This window comes from Bombus vosnesenskii, unplaced genomic scaffold (genome assembly GCF_011952255.1).
Source record: "Bombus vosnesenskii isolate JDL3184/JDL3185 unplaced genomic scaffold, Bvos_JDL3184-5_v1.1 scf7180000013295, whole genome shotgun sequence".
In the NCBI taxonomy this organism is placed as follows: domain Eukaryota; kingdom Metazoa; phylum Arthropoda; class Insecta; order Hymenoptera; family Apidae; genus Bombus; species Bombus vosnesenskii.
Window position 1 is genome coordinate 135,828 of NW_022882946.1, and position 21,549 is coordinate 157,376.

Genomic DNA, 21,549 nt, shown 5'->3' on the forward strand with positions numbered 1-21,549 from the left:
GTATCTGTCTTTTTATTAATCCCTCCAGACATATATTCGAGAAAGGAAAAATGGTTTTCACACTTTTCCTCGCGTTCATAGGTTAGGATCATTAATGAAGTATATCGTCTTGTGTCTTGATCAATTACTTTCTACGATTTTCCGCCACCTTTTGCAAAAGACTAAATCTTCTGCATCAATGCATTGCTTGTTTTGGCCAGCAAACAGATTCGGCTAGTGAAAAACGTATCGAAATGTTAGTGTACACCAAGAATCACGTATCTGAACGTAACACGCAACGTCAGATAAATATTCCAATTACTTTGAACGCACGCAATTATTTTTATTAACGAATAATGAAGATCGCTTGCAAACAATCGTAATTGACCAATACTATTGGCAAAAATTGATCAAAGGCGTTAAAATATCACGGAAGAAAATTTCGGTTATAAATCGTCTGTTACTTGTTATATAATAAATGCACACGCGCACATGGAATACGGCTTTGCGCCATCTCTGATCCTCCTTCTCGACTACCTACTGTGGCGATCGACGCGACGTTATAAATTATAGCGGGCGCAATAAAATCTATGATTCGTACGGTCAGTATCACAGTACAAACTGGAGATATGCTATGCACAGACAGAAAGGCTCGTATAATTTCAAGTCGGTGGTCGATATATTTGGTCAAGTAGTCGTGTCAACGTATACAACGTCAGAGAGGAAACGAGAGTGCTCACTCTTATGGATCTGGCTGTTCCTGGATTAGTGGACTGCGACCATGCGGCCAAATGCAACAGTTTAGTCTACGTTAGCGTATACAAGAACCTATAAAGTTAGGGATCTGTCCTGTTTGGTTGTACCCTAGCATAGACAAGAACCTATTGATTTCCACGCTACCAGAACTTATTCACTTGTACGATTTTACGGAAAAGTTCGTATCTACTTTTCTATTCGTGATAGACGAATATAAGAATGACAAAACCGCGCAATAATGAAACTAATTGTAAGTTGCCTAAGAAAGAGAAATTAATCGTTTATTATATTTTTAAACGATGACACGTATAAATTACACGTATAAAACACGTAGTAGAAATTGCTTTCTGCTATTACAAAATAGATATTGTATAACTTATACATCGACTAATAGCAAACTAAACTATTTCTAACCCTGCTTTATACGTGTCATCGTTCAAAAATATACTAAACGATTAATTTATTTTTCTTAGATAACTTACAATTAGTTTCATTATTGCACGATTTTGTAGTTTTTATACTCGCCTATCTCGACTTATATAGAAAAGTAGATGAACGAATATGAAATTTTTGTAGCGTGGAATTCAATAGGTTTTTGTCTATGCCAGGATGCAACCAGACAGGGTAGATTCCTAACTTTATAGGTTCTTGTATATGATAACGTGGATTAAATTCAGCACTTGGCTGCACGGTGCAGCACCTGTACTGTGAAAAAGCTAGAACTGCGAGCGTTGGCACTCTCATTTCCTCTCTGGTCACGTACACCGATCTTACCCAATGATATTATAGTATTACATGCAACGCGATATCCCGTAAGATGACAAGTCCATTTTTATTAAGTAATCGTTGGAAGTCCAACGATCGAGTCGAACATAATTCTTATATTCGCCGTAGCAGTTTTGTACAAGAGAAAGTAAGAAATGATTTCTGATTTCTTTCGAAGTCGATATTTCAGAATGCGAGACAGGAAATTTCACGTGATGTTGGATCTACTCTGCATTTAGTCAATGGTTAAAACAAGCGCATTGAATGCGTATTGCGTGGAACGAATCATCAACGAATAGGTACAAAATCTATTAAAATATCGTTTCTTATATTTTTCCGATTTTTTAAAACGATAATAATAGTATTTTAGTATATAATCTGTTTCATTTCTAAAGATATGTACGAGCAATATACATACATGTAATGAATTGATTTATTTGATAGTAACAATAGCGATAATTATTATAATGGTGATAATGATAATAGTAATAATAATGATAATAATAATAATAATAATAATAGCAATAGTAATAACGATGATAATAAGAGTAATAGTAATCGTTGTCTTTGAAAGAGAGATTTTCGTTCTTATCGGGACGATGCGATGTAAAGGAGAGGCAAAAACGAACGCACGTCTGTACGACAAATCTATTTAAATATCGTTACTTGGCCGCATGATCGCTGTCCACTACTACAGTTTCCTCTCTGACAAGGCATACATTGACTTGACATTATTATTATTATTAGATATTATCTATGTTGTCGTCGTAACGAGGCCCATAGACCAATAGAATCATCTATGTAAATACGTGGAAAATTCAAGCGTCATTCTTGCCCTACATGTATTAAAGACAATGTGTGGGGTAGTCATTAGGGGAAAAGAGTGAAAAGAAAATGAAAAACAATCAGACGTTTTATTCGTTTGTACAACAGTTATAAATATAGAACAATAATATATGTACAAGAATTAATTAATAAAGAAGAGAACAAACAAAAAAACAATTAGAGAGCTTAGAAATGAATCTAAAAGAATAATTGAATTTTATAATATTTCGTTTCATACCATGTGGCAAAAGTGTGGCAAAGGAGTGGCAGAAGTGTCGGATTTCTTCGCTATAGACGAAGTCGATCGTGTTTAAAAGTATATGATGTCTATCGCGTTGCGTCTAAAAGAGAAGCGAAAATCAGAAAGAAAGGAGAAAACGCGTTTGTAAGAAGGAAGAAAAAGAATGTGCTATTGGTGAAACGGGAGAAGATGGAAAAAAGAGGGGGAAAGAATAAGAAGGGGAGTGAAACTTACGATGTACTATTTATCGAGGGGTAACTGGTGCTCCCTGATCGAATCTGCGCCTTTCGTACTGCCCTCTCTTGTTCTCTTCTTGTCTTTTTTCAAAGCACGATTTCGTATGTTACATATGATTTTGGAAGTTAACCAGAGCGCGCCTTTCTCGCAGATGCATTGTAAACCGTGTATAAAAGCAGTTAGTAAGAAATGAGGCTGATAACCTGTCGTGCACAATTCCAGACCGATCGTTTTTAACGAAGCCTTTACAAATTCTTCTGGCTTTGGTGCCATCCAAGTCGGTTTCCTAAAGATGTTACGTAGATATGTGATATGTATGTATACGTAGCTATGAATAGATACGAGTAGAAATCAAAGTGTCACTTATGAAATATTCAGGCGTTTAAGCACGTCAGAACGTACAAGTGTCCGTCTCGATGAATAAATGCATATAAGGTGTATCGAATAAAAAAAGGAGAAGCGGAAGTCGCTTAAACGAACTTCGCTTGACTTACTTGATCTTTGACATCTTGGTGGCTACTGGGCCGGGAGTAACGCATTGAACGGTGACGCCGTATGGTTCTGCTTCCGCAGCCAAATCGTAGCTCAGCTTGAGCACATAGGCTTTGCTAGCGGCATATACGGATAAATAGGGAGATGGTATAACCGCTAACGCCGAACTGATATTTATCAAAACGCCCTTTCTACGTTCGAACAGTTGCGGAAGAAGTGCTCTTGCGACTCCTGTTACCGCCGCCACATTTAGCTGCAATATTTCCGTTAAACATCCCTCCGAGATGTTATTAAATAGATCGGGATGGTCGTAACTGGCCCCAGCATTGTTTACCACCACAGCGATCTGTTAATAGAGACGGATTCTCAATATATCGATATATTTCGCGCTAATTTGAAAATTTTGCTAAAAAGAAATTTTCCTGTATGTACCCGTGCATTAACAACGCAACACGATATTACGATATTATACATTACCTATATGCATTATGGCCGTGTATTATTCAACGTTGAAATTGGCGGATAGAAATAATGAAACAAATGCTATGCTTGTATCTTCGGTGTAGGTGCGTGATCGCGTGTAAGTGCGTCGAATGGCACGTATAAATTATTATTCGGCACGTGCGATAGCAAAAATGAACGAACGAACGGACCGGATAGATGGATGGAACGAGAAAGAAAAGAGAGAGAGAGAGAGAGAGAGAGAGAGGATAAGAAAAAGGGGAAAGAACAAATACCTCGAGTTCTTCGGTGGCTTTGGCAATTCTCGTGTAAGCCACTTGTCCCTCGGTCAAGTCTGCTTCCACGATTCGAACTTCGACGCCATACCGTTGTTTGATCTCAGCTGCGACTTGCTCGAGTTTCGCTTGGGTTCGTGAAACCAACACGATACTCAGACCCTTTTCAGCTAATTGTTCCGCGTATGCTTTTCCAATTCCACTGGTGGAACCGGTAATCACTGCCCATTTACCCTGCGTCCTCAAGTCGATACCAAAACCGAAGCTCGGTCCTATTAGTTTCTTCCACACGAGAATGCTGACTCGTAATAAAAATCGCAGTCCAAGCGCTGCTAATACGACCAACGATGCTTTTTCCAAACACGTCAATGTCATCCTGAAACGATGGACGATTCGATTTGGTTTGATCAGCGGGCTACAAGTAGAAGCAACGATCGCCTCGAACGGTGACGCGCATCTACCGGTATCGTTCACGTTTAACCGTATGTCATCCTCCCGACGAATTTTCTTTCTTCGTTTCTCCTCCCTTGCGCGATCGTACATCGGCGTGCCACCGTATGCAATAACACGACGATCAAGCGAATCATTGGCTGACTCTGACAGCCGAGGTTATCGCGCTGATACCTTTTTCACCATGCAAACATACTCGTACACTTTTATACATATGTAGATTAGCGTATGTACGTAGATAGCAAAGCGTATGTACACAGAGCATTAGTTACCTATATATTTTACCGTATTATACATGTACGTGTATCGTGGTATCGAATAATGTCGTATCGGACGAAATCGCTGCATAATGGTCGACGACGTACGTACGCTATCTCTTGTAGAAGCGGCAAGTCACTTTTTGCAACAGTAAATATCTTCTAATCGAAGATAATTCCATAGTAAGTCTACGAAAGAGTCTAGGAAAAGACGAACGTTTATAACTGGACTACTAAACTACTAAACGCTACTAAAGCTTTATCGAAGGAAATTTCAGGTCTAAATCAACGTAATATTTGAGAAAGACAAGCGTAGAAATTACCAATTTTCTAAACCAGTAAATTCTATCGATAAACGACGGCGAAAAGTTGCGACAGCGACGATTATATTATACATGTCGTTCGTTCCTAATCTAACAGCAATATTTTTCATACGTTTAACAGTGGTCTATCTCGTTCGCGCACTAAATTTATCAGCTTATCCGTTATTTCTTTCGTATTTCTTCGCTTTTACATACAAATTACACAGTACTATTGCCTATTGTACTATAACATTTTTAGTATTCGACTTTGACATCTTCTACACGCGATATTTAACCAAGCGAATATTAGTTATTTCCATATTGAACGATTTGGTAATTGCAAAATAGAATATTCAACGATTGCGAGACGGACGGATAGGACAGAAAAGTACGAAGATAATGAACACGTATGTACATAAATACATACTTATGTATATGTACATGCATGTATGTATGAAAACGTAAATAATAAAAGTATACAGATATCTTACTATCTTGCTATTTTACTATCTTATTATCTTACTATCTTGCTATCTTACTATCTTGCTATTTTACTATCTTACTATCTTACTATCTTACTATCTTACTATCTTACTATCTTACTATCTTACTATCTTACTATCTTACTATCTTGCTATCTTACTATCTTACTATCTTACTATCTTACTATCTTACTATCTTGTTATTTTACTATCTTACTATCTTACTATCTTACTATCTTGTTATTTTACTATCCTACTATCTTGCTATTTTACTATCTTATTATCTTACTATCTTGTTATTTTACTATCTTACTATCTTACTATCTTGCTATTTTACTATCTTACTATCTTACTATCTTGCTATTTTACTATCTTACTATCTTACTATCTTGCTATCTTACTATCTTATTATCTTACTATCTTGCTATCTTACTATCTTACTATCTTACTATCTTGCTATTTTACTATCTTACTATCTTACTATCTTGCTATTTTACTATCTTACTATCCTACTATCTTGCTATTTTACTATCTTATTATCTTACTATCTTGCTATTTTACTATCTTACTATCCTACTATCTTGCTATTTTACTATCTTATTATCTTACTATCTTGCTATTTTACCATCTTACTATCTTACTATCGGCAAAACGATTAACACAGATAAGATGCTTTTATGGTTTTAGCGGATTACCTGTATTTGATATCGTCGAAATCGATCGGTGATGCTGATGACGAGGACGATGACGATCAAGTTTCTTTCTCGATTCAACGTGTTGTTTCTCTTTGACACGATAGAGACGTTGTCGTGATCGTGAAACGATTAAGCTCATTAAAAAATAAGTAAAAATGCTGTTCCGCGGGAGGAAAGGGAGAAAACTGTGCGTAATCACACGCGTGTATTCTGCGCGGGAACGAGAAGAAGGACGAGGACGAGAAGCAACTCTGATTAATCGAAATATCGACGAATGGAAGAGAAGAGACGAATGGAAAGACACGAACGATACGGAGCCGAGCAAACTGGGAGATACGCTCGGAGAGCAGGCCGGATCGCTGAAGGGTACGGAAGAGAGTAGCCGAGAGAAAGCGGAAAAGGGAGGAGAAAGGTGAAGTGAAAGGGAGGGAGAAGGTGAAAAGGGGACGGGGGAGAGGGAAGCCGAAGGAAAAAGGAGGAAGCGAGAGGGGACGATATCGTGGCACGGTCGATGGTAGTAGGAAGCGTTGCGGAGTTTGCGCGGGCGCAGACCTAGATAAGCATGTGGATGCGAATTGAAGCGATCGCGATATACGTATAGCAAGTATGCGCAAGTTGCGCGAGTGTGTGGTTTCAACGTATACATTGTAAATGTATCGACATAGACGGTCGGCGCACGACCAGCAATGTCAGCGTTAAGCCGTTCCAGAAGAAAGTCTTGCTTCCACCTTGGCTTTTCTTTGCCAAGGCAGGGGAACGGTTAATTTTTTCTTTGACACACTTTGCTTTGGCACATTCTTGTGTAGCAAATACTGCCGATCGAAAAAGTGGAATGCCAGCGTGGATAATTTGCCTCTGCGTTTCTCCTTGCCTACTCGTATCGCGTATAACGCGAACGTATCAAACCATATTATCCGATAATACGTCCACCGACAACGATGTTCGCCTAAATACCTAATACGAAAAATCCGATCGTAATTTGTCTATCGTGGTTTCACACTCTCTTTATTTTGTCGTTTACAAGTTGCACGAGTTTCTATATTTCGTTGTCTTCGTTTTTCGTTTTTCGTTTTTCGTTTTTCGTTTTTCCGCTTCTCCTTATTTTCGTAGTCGTTTCTCCGCTTCGTTTGGACGTCGCGTTTACGCGTTATATCGATTTCCAGTAGGTTAAACGTTCGCAAGCTTCGTGCGAGTATCTTAAAGTCTACGTTTACGTATCTAACCGAGTGCGCTTAGTTGTACCAGTTAGCTATATTAGTTATAAAATGGTAGAAAATGAAATAAAGCGTGTGTGGTAAATAAGCGACAAAGGAAATAAATTGGAGAAGAACGATGGAACTGATACGCGTGTACGCGTGATGGTTTTCAAACGCGCAAGTCAGTGGTGTTGATTAATCGCTCGGATGTATCGGGAATCATGCCCTTTGTTCCCGTTTTAACGACGCGTCGACCAATCAACATCGTAACGTTGCGATCCGCTTGGTGCATAGTTTGTAGGTGAAATCGTCTCCAAAGCAGAGCCTTGGTATCGAAAGATTTTGTCCAATCCTGCCATTCTCCGCGAGTGATCTTCTCACTTTCCATCTCCAACAACTTCTCGATTACGGTCCGTAACCATATATTCCAATCTTTGGCCACGTCACTGATATACTCGAGCCATCTAGTCCAATTTCTAATTTCTTTAGACTCTACTTCTGGCATGTATCGTTCCATGAACGCCATCTGCGATTTACTTAGTATCGATCTTAACCAATTTGCCATCTTTCCGCACACTATGTTCATAATAGTCTTCAATTCTTCCGTCAATAGATCCGGGTTTTCCAACCTTACTATATTACTCAACTTTTCGTAAATCGCACGATGTATGCCATTCGTTATCGGATCATCGCCCGTATTTTCTGGCATGCTTTCGATCATCTTGTAGATAGTATCGATAATCTTGTCGAACGTGAGGAAAGGGAGATCGGTTTTAAACAATTCTTCCAAACCCTCGATAACGTCTATATGTTTGGGTAATTCCATCTCAACCGGCGATACTTCCACTCTCGTTTCGTCCAACGGTTCTTCCACCTTCTCGTCTTCGACTCGAGCTTCTTCCGCTTTCGCTTCCACTTTGCCTTCTATCTCTGTTTCTAGTTCCGATTTTGGCTCTACTACCGCCACTTTTTCTGCTTCTGATACCGATTCTAGTTTTGGTTCTGCTTCTGGCTCTGGTTCCGATTTTGCTTCTAATTTTGCTTCCGGTTCTAGTCCTGCTACCGACTCTGCTACCGCTTCCGATTCTGATTCTGGCTCTCGTTTTGTTTCCGCTTCTGCTTCTGCTTCCGCTTCTGCTTCCGATTCTGGTTCTGATTCTGGTTCTGTTTTCGGTACCAGCTCCGGTTCTGGTTGCGGTTCTGGTTCTGGTTCTGGTTCTGGTTCTGGTTCTGACTCTGGTTCTGGCTCTGTTTTTGGTACCAGTTCTGTTTCCGTTTCTGTTACCGGCTCTTCTTGTAGTTCTGGTTCTGCCTCTGATTTGATTTCTGGTATTTCTTCTAATTCTTTTGCCACTTCTGTTTCCATATCCGCTTCTATCTCCGCTTCGACTTGAGCCTTCGGTTCCGTTTGTATCTCAGTCTCCACTTGTGCTGCTGGTTCCACTTGAGTTTCTGTTTCCACATCCACTGGCAATTCTATTTCCGCTATTTCCGAATCTTCCGTTCGAGGCTCGATTTCTTTTCTTTCCGTTTCCGTCTCCTCGTCCATCGTTTTCGCATCCTCTTCCCAATCCAAGTCTGATTCGCGGTCTTCATCGTCTTCTTCGTATTTCTTTAGATCCTCGTCCTTATCTTTCTCCTCGTCCTCCTCGTCTTCGTCGTCATCCTCCTCCTCCTCCTCCTCGTCTATTCTCATTTCCTCTTCTTTCCTTCGACATCGTTCCACGAGTTTGTCCTCTTGGTATTGCGCGACCTCGGACAGCACTCCGGTTATCCAACAGGCTATTACATCGGCCAAATAACGCACTTGTTGCGATTTACGATCTTCGTCTTGCGGAGGGCTATATTCGAGAACATCTGTCAGACGTCCGATTATCACTTCCACGACGTCGTTCAACTCCGACTTCGGATACGAGCATTTCGATTTTAAGATACTTCGGACGAAACGCTCGGCCATAAGATATTGACAAGAAATTGAATCTTTGTCGAAGAATCCTGCGGTTGCCATGCCAACGCTTGTTCTCCTTAATTTGTTTGCCTCTTTATATTGCCATTTCTCCATTCCGCCTTTCCTCTTCTTTCCGCTAGACTTCTTTTTACGCGAGATTTTTGCAGCTTGTCTACAAAAGATATTTCACAGCCGTGTACACCTCGACGATGCTTCAAGAAATTTCAAAATTATTTTTCCAACCGCATAACGATCGTTATTATGTGTCTCTCGGTGGAAAACAGAACAGGACAGAACGTAACGAAATGAAACGAAACGAAACGAAACGAAACGGAAAATAAAATAAAACAAAACAGAGAATATAAACGAAAAGATAATGTTACCCAAGTGCATAAAGAATGGTTTAAACGATCGATACGTTACTCAGGGGTTAAACAAGTTTCGTTCTCTACGGTTCGGACGAGATTATCCACGAGAGCCGGCGGTAATATCGACGCGCCTTGTTGTAAAGTTATTAGCATTCGTTGTCTCGTCGGTTGTGCCAATTCTTTGATTCGCGGTGACACTGGTCTTAGTTTCCTAAACACCGTCTTCTCCTGATCTGGAGGGCATTTGCGACTATGTGAAAATATTAGAATCTTTTGTTACGTTTGCTATTCCGCAAAACCGACAGTGTCAAAATGTATCTCATTGATGAAGTTGAAACTTTCACCTTGCAGTCGCTAACATATTGATATAATCTTGTTTTGTTAAACAGTGTCTAGGTATGGTGTCTAATTTTGCGAATGTACAAGGCTCTCCAAATACCGAAACCTTTGTAAATTTTGTCGTCTTTTTCTTCCTGCCTCTCTGTTTTCGACAGCAATCGTCGTTCGACCTCTCTGTATGCTACGGCACAAATTTATCATAAAGTTAGCTACATTCTTTCGTCAACATCAACGGAAAACATAGTAATCTCCGTTCGTTGATCGAACCATTTCAGATGCTGAATCGAACGACGTTCAATTATCGTTACGTATCGGATTTAAATTGTTTTCGCAGGAAATTCTATCGAACGGTTGAAACAGCGGCGAAACACTCCTCGAGAGCATCGAATAAAAGAGTATGCAAATCCGACTTGTATACGTGTATATTATAAAGTATTTTCTTATGTATATATTCATGATGATAAATTAGCTTCTCAATCGCATTTAACCTATTCGCATTTAACCATTTCCCTATTTCGAAAGCAAGATATCCGTGATGAAAGAAGAAAGCGAATCATCTGAAAATGTTGAAACTTGTAGATCCATTTGCCTTAGTTTTCTTTAAAGGTGGTTTATCACAGTGCTCCCATCTTTTCTTCTTTTCCACTATTCGTGGATAACCTTCGAACGTATCATCCTTTTGTCCTCTCTTTATTTCACGCTCGATCGAAGTGGCTCGTTTAACGTCTTCGGGCGAATCGTCGTTTTTTTCCATCTTTCCTTTTTCTACCAACAATACATTCACATATATACACGCATTATCTATATGTACTGCTATACGTACATGTATAATACGATATAATATTAATTATCCTTTTCATTCTAAACGTAGTTTCATCCTAAACAACAGCTATGCAAATAATTTTGAATAATTCTCCTTCCTTAGATATTGATCATACCTGACGTACAATTACGATTTCTATATTTGATCCAACGTGCAAATTGTTATCCTATTTTTCTATTTCCTCTTGCTCTTTTCTTCTCTCTATGTGTCGTTATATGTTCCTTATTTCTTTTGATTGTTGCAAGTGAGTATCGAGATAGATTTACTTGAAATTTTTTTACATTTTGCATAAAGTCGTTAAATGTGGTAGGTTAAAAGCGATAGGATAGGGGAATCTGTTTTGTTTTGAAAGTATAGATTTTCATCTCGCTTCCATGTATAGATACGGTATGCATGTAATCGATCGATAACATAAATATGAATTCAATCGCTTAACCGGATGTAACGCCACGCTTGACGTAATCACGCTATACGGTCATTGATTGTTTCTAGCAGCTTTTAATTTAATCGATTGTTTTAGATATTCATTGACGCATACGATATCTATATATGCATATATGCGTATTTTATAGAGCATATATTATACACTCGTTCGGTTGTTCTTTATCGTAAAAAATTCAATTATTTTCACTATACGTATAGAGAAAATTATGCGCAAGAGAAAAAGGTACGTGTATATAGGTGCGATAAATAAGTAAGAGCGAGAATATGTAAGTATGCGTCGTTGGCGGTATCTGTGGCGATATTCTATGATACGGTGCGAAGCGGCAGACGATACTCCGATAGACGAGAGAATATTCGATTGCAGTGGATAAGGTAAGCTCGCCGAAGGCATTGCCGAAGGATAGTGTGGTGACTGACACGGCAGAAGAATGGCAATTGCTCGTAGAAAGTTGTGCGGATGGCTTGAAGATGGCGATAGCTACGGTATCAGTGCTCGACACCGATAGCTGCTCCGTTTACTAATCGATCATTCCGGGTGTCGGGAGTCCGTGCGAGGTAGATGCAAGTTGGTGTGCCTATTTGAGAGGACGCATACTTCGCAAGGACACTTGTGAGTAAAAGAAGTGTTTCTAAGATATGCAGCTGTGTGAAAATAACTGTTGCTCCTATATAAATCACTCGTGATACAGGTGCTTTAGCACAAGATGTTAGTTGGAATTGTGTCGTGAAAAATGTCGAGGACCAACAACAGCAACTTATCGGAACGAAACACCGTTTGAGACGTCCAACGATACCTTCTCCGCTTCGTTGCTGCACCGCTCCAAGTGATTACGATTATGATGAGATAACAAACGCAGAATGAAATACAGTGGCAGTAACCTTCTTGGTTATGCAGTTTACGCATTTATTCTATTTTTTAACGGTGAGTCAAACACGACACTCTTCTTTTCTTTATACCGATCTTTCTATTGTTTCGATTCAAATGCTTTCTCAGTTTTACGTAAACCTTCCTCTTTTTCTCACTCGGCTTTTTACCAAGTAATTTCTTGTTTTTATTACACTCACCTTAACCTTTTATCTTGCGCGCTCTGTTCTGATTAATAATAATAATGATAATAATAATAATAATAATGATTATGATTATGATGATGATGATGATGATGATGATGATGATGATGATGATGATGATGATGATGATGATAACAATAACGACAACAACAAGGAGGGGAAGAAGAAAAAGCCTTTTTGTTAAAGCTACGCTCCTACGATTCAATGAATCAGTGAAACATTATCTAGCATCGTTTTAAATCATTCGGTCATACGTCGATATAAATATTTTTTACCATTCTGCGTTTGTATATTCAACTTGCAGATTCATTTATTTATTATTCTCGATATTTATGTGTCGAACGGCAGCTTTTAACACTCGATACTTGGTGGATTTTTCGATTGACGTAACGTGCGTATGACGCATGTATATACATTGCCGCTCACCTGCTTACTTGATCACTTGGTACGATATGCGCGTGCCACTTTACGTTAGCAAAATATAAATCTTCTGTAAATTGTGCTGTCAAATATATTTATGTTCAGCGATATAGTTGTTAATTGTTATTTTTGTGCCGTGTGAAATTCAAACAAATAATACAAAAGACAAATAGAGGGAAACATTGTTAATCAATGATTCAATTTACGAATTTCATTTCTCATAATTTCACTGCTTAGTAATCTCATAAGCGAGTAAGAGTTCCTATGACTATACTTTTATAAATATTTTACAGTTATTCATGCAAAAAGTGGTGTCACCTGCAAAGATCAACAAGGACGAATCTATGAAGATACTTTTATATACATTCCTGGCCCAGAACCCTGTACACTCTGTGTATGTGATAATGGCAATCCAAAGTGGTGTAGAACAGTTATTTGCGATTATGGAGATGCACTTCAAGTGGTAAAATAATCATATTGCTTTGTGCTTGGTATTATTCTCTTTCTTTCTGACTGAAAGATTAACTCTAAATTAAGCAGGAATATTGTAAATCTACTCGGCATATCTGTTGCCGATATATTTGCTTGGATGATACAGTGTTATCTATACCGAATGACAAATCCGATGGGATTGGTAGCAACACAAACGATGCTGCCACAAATTACGATATAGGAGTACGATTTGTTGCTAGTCTTGTAACAGCTATATTGTCATTGTGTCTGTTTTTTTTTTTAGTACACCGTTTTCGCCGAAGAAAGATACAAGGTATTTCTCCTTCACAATGTGTCAAGTGTTTTTATCTTAGAATAATAGATCAAAAATTTTGATTATTTTGTAAAAGTTTGCGTGGCAGGAAGGCAGAACAGACAGTTAGCAGAGGACCAAAGAAACTTAGGTAGTATGGGATATTTAGAACGAGATGGATTGTCGCATAGTGTTCCTATGGATGACATTCCATGTGGAGCTAGTTATCCATTGTGGAAACCACCAAATAATTACTTTCCTCGTGGCGAGGCTCCACCACCTTATGAAGAAGCAGTAGCAGCAGCGAGAGCGGAACAAGCTCTTTTATCCATGAACCCACAAGCGCTTCCGCAATTAAATTTTCCAAACACCTATTTGCCAAATACCAATAGTCGTACAAGTATATCGTTAGTAGGAAGCACTCAAAGTGGTATAAATCGCAATTCGTCAACATTAATTTGCGACGGCGTCATAACGGATCAAAGTGGCTTAATCTCAACGCCAAGTAGGCCAATATCGAATCCAAACATATATGCTAGCTATCGGCAGTCTAATCAAAACGAAACGTTATCTCCGAGTGTTAGTGTAGGAACTTCTACGACGAGTTTCACAATGGGAACAAGTACTTACGAAAATTTACCTACCCCCATTGGAATTCCCAACTTCATTAATCAGCGTCCTGATGTAACTGCACAACCTTTATCCAACTTCACCCAACAACAATCTACTATTCCGAAAAGTTATCAAACGCATACCACCCTTCCTCGACAAACTGGAGCATTTACAATATCCGCAACCTTACCAAATTCTAGCGTGACTACTCATCGTACTATTCCTAGGACTTTAACAACTCGTACCAGTGCAAAGTTACAAGATATTATAAATGATTGCACTCAGAAAGAATTTTTACGATTTACGATAACAGCTGATATTACTACGTCGAACATACCACATTCGTCGCAACAAAATGCTGTAACTAAATTAGAAAATTCAAGGGAAAATACAAATCCAGAAACATTTCCCGAAGATGTACAAATACAGCCTTCTTCTGCATCTTCCTCAGGATTGCAACAAATTGAAAGACAACCATTGGATCCTAAAATGGAACTAAAATCTCATGATTTTAAGGTATAGTACAAAATCTAACATAATATTCCAAGTATCATAAAATTCTGTCTTTTCAAATACGCTTACTTGTTGTATGTATATAATGATTTTCATGCATTCTAGCCACCATTAAATATAGCTAATGGAATTAATGAAGAAGGAAGTTTTGAATCGGTAACATGCACTTGTAGCATGCAAGCTCTTTCTACTCTCCACGACGATACAGATGATTACAGAAGCGAATGTGAAAATTGTAAAAGCGCAACAGGTTCTCGTTATTATTTAGATAACGAAGATGAATTAATTACGTCTCCGCACGAAACTATGACGTTACATAGAAGACCAGATGAAACAGCTTCAAATGTTACTCCTCAGTATTATAGAACTTCACTCACACTGCCTATAAGTACCCGTCAACGAACAAGGTAATTATAGGAAAAGGGATTATTATTCTTTCTTACTTAACTTAATATTAAATCACTTTATAACGTTTAAGGATTATCGAACCACTGCAACTAATAGTTGTGATAACATGTCGTATGAAGAAAAATTTAATAATTTATCATAGTATTGTACAAGATTGCGTGCATCTTTCATTCATTCTCTTCTGCTGTTTATTAATTACGTCTCCGGTCTCCATGTCTCATTAATATCTTCTTTCTGCTACTATTTGTCCAATTTACTAATTTTTCGAAAAATTTATAATTCAAACGAAACAATATGAATGTAACATTTTATAAGTTTACATTTGTGCTATTGATCGATTGACTTTTGTCGATATTTCTTTGTATCTAGGAGCACTGGCATTCGTGAAAATTGGTTCAACCCAATGCCTCAAAGTTCCACAGAATCCTCGGATGAAAATTGATTGCAGTTATGTGTTTCCTGTGCATCGTATAACTATTAAAATGATTTATATTACACTACCATTGATCAAAATTCAATATTAAGGAAGACGAACAATGTTCATATTTTATTGCGTTGCAGACAACGTTATATTGTCGGTAAATAGTATTACATTGCCAAATTTCAGAGTTACGGTGAAACTTTTTCTATCTTGTTCACTGTATATAAACTATTCACATACATACTCAAACTATATATGACCTATGGAAAAAATGAGTCACGTTTTTGCTCTCACGGTTTTTCTTTACATGTTATTAAACTTTGAGAGCAAAGTTTAGATAATATATTTATTGCATAGCAATTTACAATTCCAATATGTTTAAGGACGTAATTACCCAAAGTATTTTTAACTATGTTCCATGCATATCATTTGTTAAAGATTCATCAACAGAATTGAAAATTGAATTTTTTTATCGTTTTATTACAGAATTCCTTTATTGTTTTGTCATGAACAGTATGATATATATATTTCGAGAAACTGGATAACGCAATAAAATATAAAGAACAGATTAGTTCATATTATACTCATTGTTACATATACATATACTTTTTTTATTTGTTTACCAATTGTTAATTTCGATACCTATTTACAATAATTTCAATACTAATTATTCAATAATGTGAGAGAAAAGTGAGTATAAAATAGGATATGAATGTTGCAGGTAAGTCGATGACAATTTGATAACTTATTCGAATATTGTTACACTGTTATATCATTATTTATATTATTGTTAATTTCTACATCTCATTATTATAATAACTTTTTATGGAAATTTTAACGTAGAAGCCTTTATTTAATTGTGATATTTAAACACAATATTCTAACTTAATTGAAAATATTTTCATATAAATTTTCTTTCCATACTCTGGTATTCTGACGAAAATGGACAAAAGTAAATCTATTAGATAATGTGCAGTGCACAAGTATATATATATATATATGTTTTGAAGTCTTTTAAGAATACATATCAATATTGAGTACAACCTCCAAGTTATATAAAAATTACATAAATATATTCATTTTAGTTGATTTCTCAACACATTTGTTAATTTTTGCCGTTCATTTAGCATGAAACATAAGCGTACAGTATGTTAAATAATAGAAATTGTTCTACGATTTGTATATACATATGCTTGAAACAGATCTATTGGTTCAAATAGCCTAAATCAGCCTTAATACATATATGTTACGCTTCTTCCACTTATCGTGTGAATGTTGACTCTATTCTATTATATTTCACTGTTATGTATGCGAGCGTTCGTGCATTTGTATGTTACACGCATACAAGATATAATATTCGTCTTAAAACTCTTAAATCGACACTCGGCAAAAAGGTCTTATTTCGTATGTAAAACGTTCTTTTTATGATCTTTTTTTCTCATGGATTTGTAATGGAAAGTATGATTGTAGTTACACAAATTTTACATTCAGACAATTGACTCACATAAGATATGGTGGAAATTTCTAACGACTAAGTTTAACATTTTGGTATAAGGATAAACGTTTTTAAGTCTATACAATTATACTCTATGTAAAGTGAGAAGAAAGATTTTTCTTATTGGGGATTGTTTGTAACAACATACTTTGTATGATCCACGCATGAGTGAAATACTCATTGTCTCTAATCGGTGATTAATGATTTTTAAATGGTCCCCTGAAGCATGCAATATTTAGTAATTATAATATATTTTAGTTTACGGATAGAATTTAAGAATCAGACTGATCATATTTAATGATATACAAATATTTCTATTTGAATCAAGTCGGAGATGTATTTCACTAATCATATATATTTCACTAAAATTCCTTTCCTAATGTAAGACATTTTTTTATATTATTACAAATATTCTATAAATTAGTAAGGTCTAGGATGACTAATTATTGATAATATGTTAACAAAAATTAATAAGCATTTTATTATCATTATGACATTATTAATCTCATCGTCATTTTAATCCATTGTACTTTTGTGTTATTTTATATTTTTGTTATATTTGTGAAATACTTTAATCATTCAGTGAGTTAATCAATTGTAAGAAAAATACAATTATTTATTAATTGTAATTATTTTCACAAATATTTGTGTGACCATAAATATTTGTTATTTCATGCAAAAGCACATATTTATTATCTAATTATTGTTTATATATTGAAAAGTATATAGCAATGTAAAAGTAATAAGTTGCAAAAATTAATTAACAATTGCTAGTTACTAATTTCCTTTGATAATTAAATTTTTGCATACATTTACCACTTTACGTTAATCAAACATGCACAGAGAGTACGTTTTGCAGTTCTGCTGCGGTTAAGGATGTAAATAAGAGGTGTGTGATTAATTGAGAGAATATTGGATAAGTTCGGGCGGACGAACGTAATAGTGACAAAACGTTGCCTCAAAAATTACTTTTAAAATTACTCGTAAGATACCAATGTTATTTTACGTAATGCAGCGTAATATGTAAACTCTGTGCGAATATACATAGGAAGTGATATTAACATTTCATAAAATTATTTCTTTGAGATAACAAAGCGCTATATGTTTTTTAGTGAATTTTAGTATGATTTATGTTGTTTTGCCATTATATTTTCATTATTCATAATTAGAGACTAAGTGTACAGTCTATTATGATATAGCGCATAAACTATTGTTGGAACGGTATAATGTATCAAAAAGGATCAAATATTTTGATTCTTCCCAAGACCTTAATTAATAAATTAGTAAATTAATTATTTGGCAATCATTTACGACTAATGAGCAAAGCAGGACATGTTAACGGCTATGAATGATTAAAAGTACTAAACTGTGCTTAATATTAGCAAAACAAAATTTAATACGTTACAAGTATCATTACGTATTAGTTATAGCTATATACATATAGCATTTAACACCTAAATAAACCAAATCAGTTATTGAGGCAATTTTTTATTTAAATTACATTCGTCTGATAGAACAATGCCATCATTTCTCTTGTTGTTAAATTACCATTTAATGTGTTCAGCCCTAGTAAAGATATTTAAGCTGCTTATATCCCTTAATGAATCTGCGATTTCATCGTTACGGATTTCGTAATTTGAGTGAATTCTATGTATAAGATAAACATCGACAAAATAAAACTTATTTCTGTAATAGTTAATTTATGACATTCGTAATGCTTATTTCCAACGTAAACTTCCAAAACTTGGTTAATTCTATTAATATAAGAGAAGAAATAGATCTGTTTAAAGTGTTCGTTGCTTTGATTTTTGCAAGTAACGTTAGTTAGTAACGTGCGTGAACATTTGAGTAAAACTCAGCATATGAAAGAGATCGTGGAATATACGAAAAATAGCTAAGAAAACATTGGTAACCATAAAAGAAAAGAAAAGAAAAATTTTTATAACATAATCTTCTATTGCGTCTATCATAATGCCAAGAATTTCAAACTATGGTACATACCGTAACATTATAATTATACAATGATTCTGCGTTGAACTATATTCTACAATATATATGTATGTATGTACATGCTTACATATGTAGGTATGTATATATCGGCGAGGTACAATATGCAGCGAGTCTGATTTATCTAGAATATCTTTGATTCGATAATAATCATTTTAAGTCTATTTTAATATTAGTTAGAGACATTTCCGCGGTTTTTATCATTTGTGTAATACTAAAATATCATAAACAGCAATGTTCTTTCGTTTTTTAAATTCGAAATGCTAAGTAATCCTTGAAATGTTTCCACATTTGATTTTCATTTGAAACTTATATTATTCGATATAAAATCGTGATTCAAGTTTTCATGACAATCTTCTTCGGAATAGTATCTATTTGTTTCAATTAAAATACATACATAAGTACATGAATCGAAATACTGGACTCCGTATAGATATCCATACGAAGAAAAGTTTAAAATACATATGTATACATACATATTTGATTGATCTATAGTAATTATTCATTTTTCGGAAATATGGAATTATATATGTAATATATAGATAGATAGAATTCGAGTTTCAAGATATTCAAAGATATTGAAAAGTCACAGGAGAACGACAATGATGTTTATATATACATCGAATTATTATATATTCCATATACCTGCATATACTAAGTTACGAATTATCTTTTTATTAAGTTACAGTTATAACTACATACCGAGACAGAGGAAAAAAAAAAGGAAAGGAAGGTAGGGTATAACATGATTACGTGAAATGTAATGTTTCATATCAATTATTTGATATAATTTGAAGAAGAATGTACCGAATGTTTCCTTATCCTTTTCGTCTTCTTTTTCAAGAAAAAGGAGTTATTAATTTCGGTATATGTGTAAAATTCATATAGGCAAATATTCGGCTTGATGGAAACATAAGTACATACATATGTATATGTATAACTGAGAGATCGTAGTAATAGGAAGCAGTCCTAAAACCAACTTCACGAATAAAATTACATTTAAAGGGAATCGAAGCATACGTGAAACCAGTGAAATGAAAGCCATATGCGATTACTACATATACGTATTTTCAACTATAAGCAGACTTTGTGAAAATCGAAATCTCTTCTTATGATAATCGACGTATTTCGTGTGTTCATTAAACTTGACTGTATTGCATTTTTGAAAGAAATGTGTTCATTATATAATAAATCTCTTTCTACGTGTATACAGTCGTTCGACGAGAAAGGGTACAAGCGGGTACTTAAAATGAATTTGAAAAAAAAAAAAGAAACGTTCAAGACTCTTGTAGTTCAAACGGTACAAAACTTTGAATTATTTGATTGTTCGTCTAGCGATCTAAAATATTGTAATATATTTATCTGAGTAGGTTTAGAATGAAATCTTCATCGCGCTTACTTGTGTAAGTGAAGCATTATAAATTGATATAAGTTGTATTAGAACATTGTGTGTCAGTAGGCTATCGTTTGATTATAATAAATCAGTACTTTACATAATCTATTCGTTATTAACTATTCAGTCTGCACTGAATTTAATTAATCTTTAATTAATATATCCATTTATTTGTTCACTCATATGTATGTTTAGGTATTTCCTTAGAATATGTCAATGAAAAATTTCCAAGAAATTTCGATAAAGATTTTTAATACAGTTTCGTGTAGAACGTTACATAACTTAATACGAAATTTCCGCAATTGATGTAACGTTCTTTTCCTTTTTAAATTTCTTATAGTTGCGTAAATATTTATATAAAGGCTTTACAAATTTGAGCATGATCAAACATGTGGTGAAGAGCAAACATAGTCAAAGATATTCGTGCACGGTCTACTCGAAAATAATGCAACTGTACGAGAGTACACCGTACCAAAAAATGACATACACGCGCGCGCGCGCACACACACATAAATGTATATTTAATTACATATAATAATTTGATAGCTAAATACGATATCAAGAGTCGCACATATCAATCATATTTTTCCAAAAACTATTTGTTATTGCAGTATATTTTTAATTAATAATGTTTTTCATCGTGTGACCCCTGAATAAAAATGAGTAGCGAAATAAATGACCAAGGCATACATACACATGAAACAACCGTGCGTACGTGCACAGCATACCTAACCTTACATTTCTATGTCGAGATACATATGTATAATATTTGAAATGCACGAGCCATTTGAAATGTATGCACTAAGTATATACGTATTTAACGATTGATACAGTAAATAATTGTGCACGTTTGGTGCATCTTTTACCATAAAAAGTAAAAGGATTGCATCTTACTTGCTGCATACGAACGAAAATATTATGTATGTAGTGTATACATGTTTATTTTTGAAGACAATCTAGTCTTTTTATTCAGAAAATGTCTTCACGGATATTTTACAAATGGAAATAAAAGACACAATGGTATTATACTTATAACTGATAATTGAGAAAGAAGATTACAATTTGAATAAAAGTTAGGGAACAACAAAATATATTAAAACTAAAGAAAACTAAAACTAAAGAATTGTAATC

General features: G+C 35.4%; 3 protein-coding genes across 4 annotated transcripts; 1 reads left to right on the forward strand and 2 right to left on the reverse strand.

Annotated features, from left to right (window-relative positions):
- Window positions 1–2,395: 2,395 nt before the first annotated feature.
- LOC117233106 (very-long-chain 3-oxoacyl-CoA reductase-like) lies at window positions 2,396–6,599 on the reverse strand. Its single transcript, XM_033493057.1, has 5 exons — window positions 6,219–6,599; window positions 4,033–4,408; window positions 3,298–3,641; window positions 2,801–3,089; window positions 2,396–2,666 (listed from the first exon to the last, which is right to left on the reverse strand). The coding sequence occupies exons 2-4, from the start codon at window positions 4,405–4,407 to the stop codon at window positions 2,807–2,809; spliced, it is 1,002 nt and encodes a 333-aa protein (XP_033348948.1). The 5' UTR covers window position 4,408; window positions 6,219–6,599; the 3' UTR covers window positions 2,396–2,666; window positions 2,801–2,806.
- A 918-nt stretch (window positions 6,600–7,517) lies between these two features.
- Window positions 7,518–10,859, reverse strand: LOC117233341 (trichohyalin-like). The gene is made up of 4 exons (XM_033493537.1): window positions 10,659–10,859; window positions 10,075–10,250; window positions 9,786–9,980; window positions 7,518–9,534 (listed from the first exon to the last, which is right to left on the reverse strand). Exons 1-4 carry the CDS (start codon window positions 10,821–10,823, stop codon window positions 7,584–7,586), a joined length of 2,487 nt encoding a protein of 828 aa, XP_033349428.1. The 5' UTR covers window positions 10,824–10,859; the 3' UTR covers window positions 7,518–7,583.
- Window positions 10,860–11,786: 927 nt separating this feature from the next.
- Window positions 11,787–16,620, forward strand: LOC117233415. 2 transcript variants are annotated; one of them, XM_033493709.1, is made up of 7 exons: window positions 11,787–11,946; window positions 12,026–12,258; window positions 13,118–13,287; window positions 13,362–13,590; window positions 13,667–14,697; window positions 14,800–15,101; window positions 15,472–16,620. In XM_033493709.1, exons 2-7 carry the CDS (start codon window positions 12,195–12,197, stop codon window positions 15,542–15,544), a joined length of 1,869 nt encoding a protein of 622 aa, XP_033349600.1. In that variant the 5' UTR covers window positions 11,787–11,946; window positions 12,026–12,194; the 3' UTR covers window positions 15,545–16,620. The 2 variants fall into 2 exon arrangements, with proteins under 2 accessions (XP_033349600.1, XP_033349602.1); XM_033493711.1 differs by having other exon boundaries at window positions 12,035–12,258; window positions 13,365–13,590.
- Window positions 16,621–21,549: the final 4,929 nt, after the last annotated feature.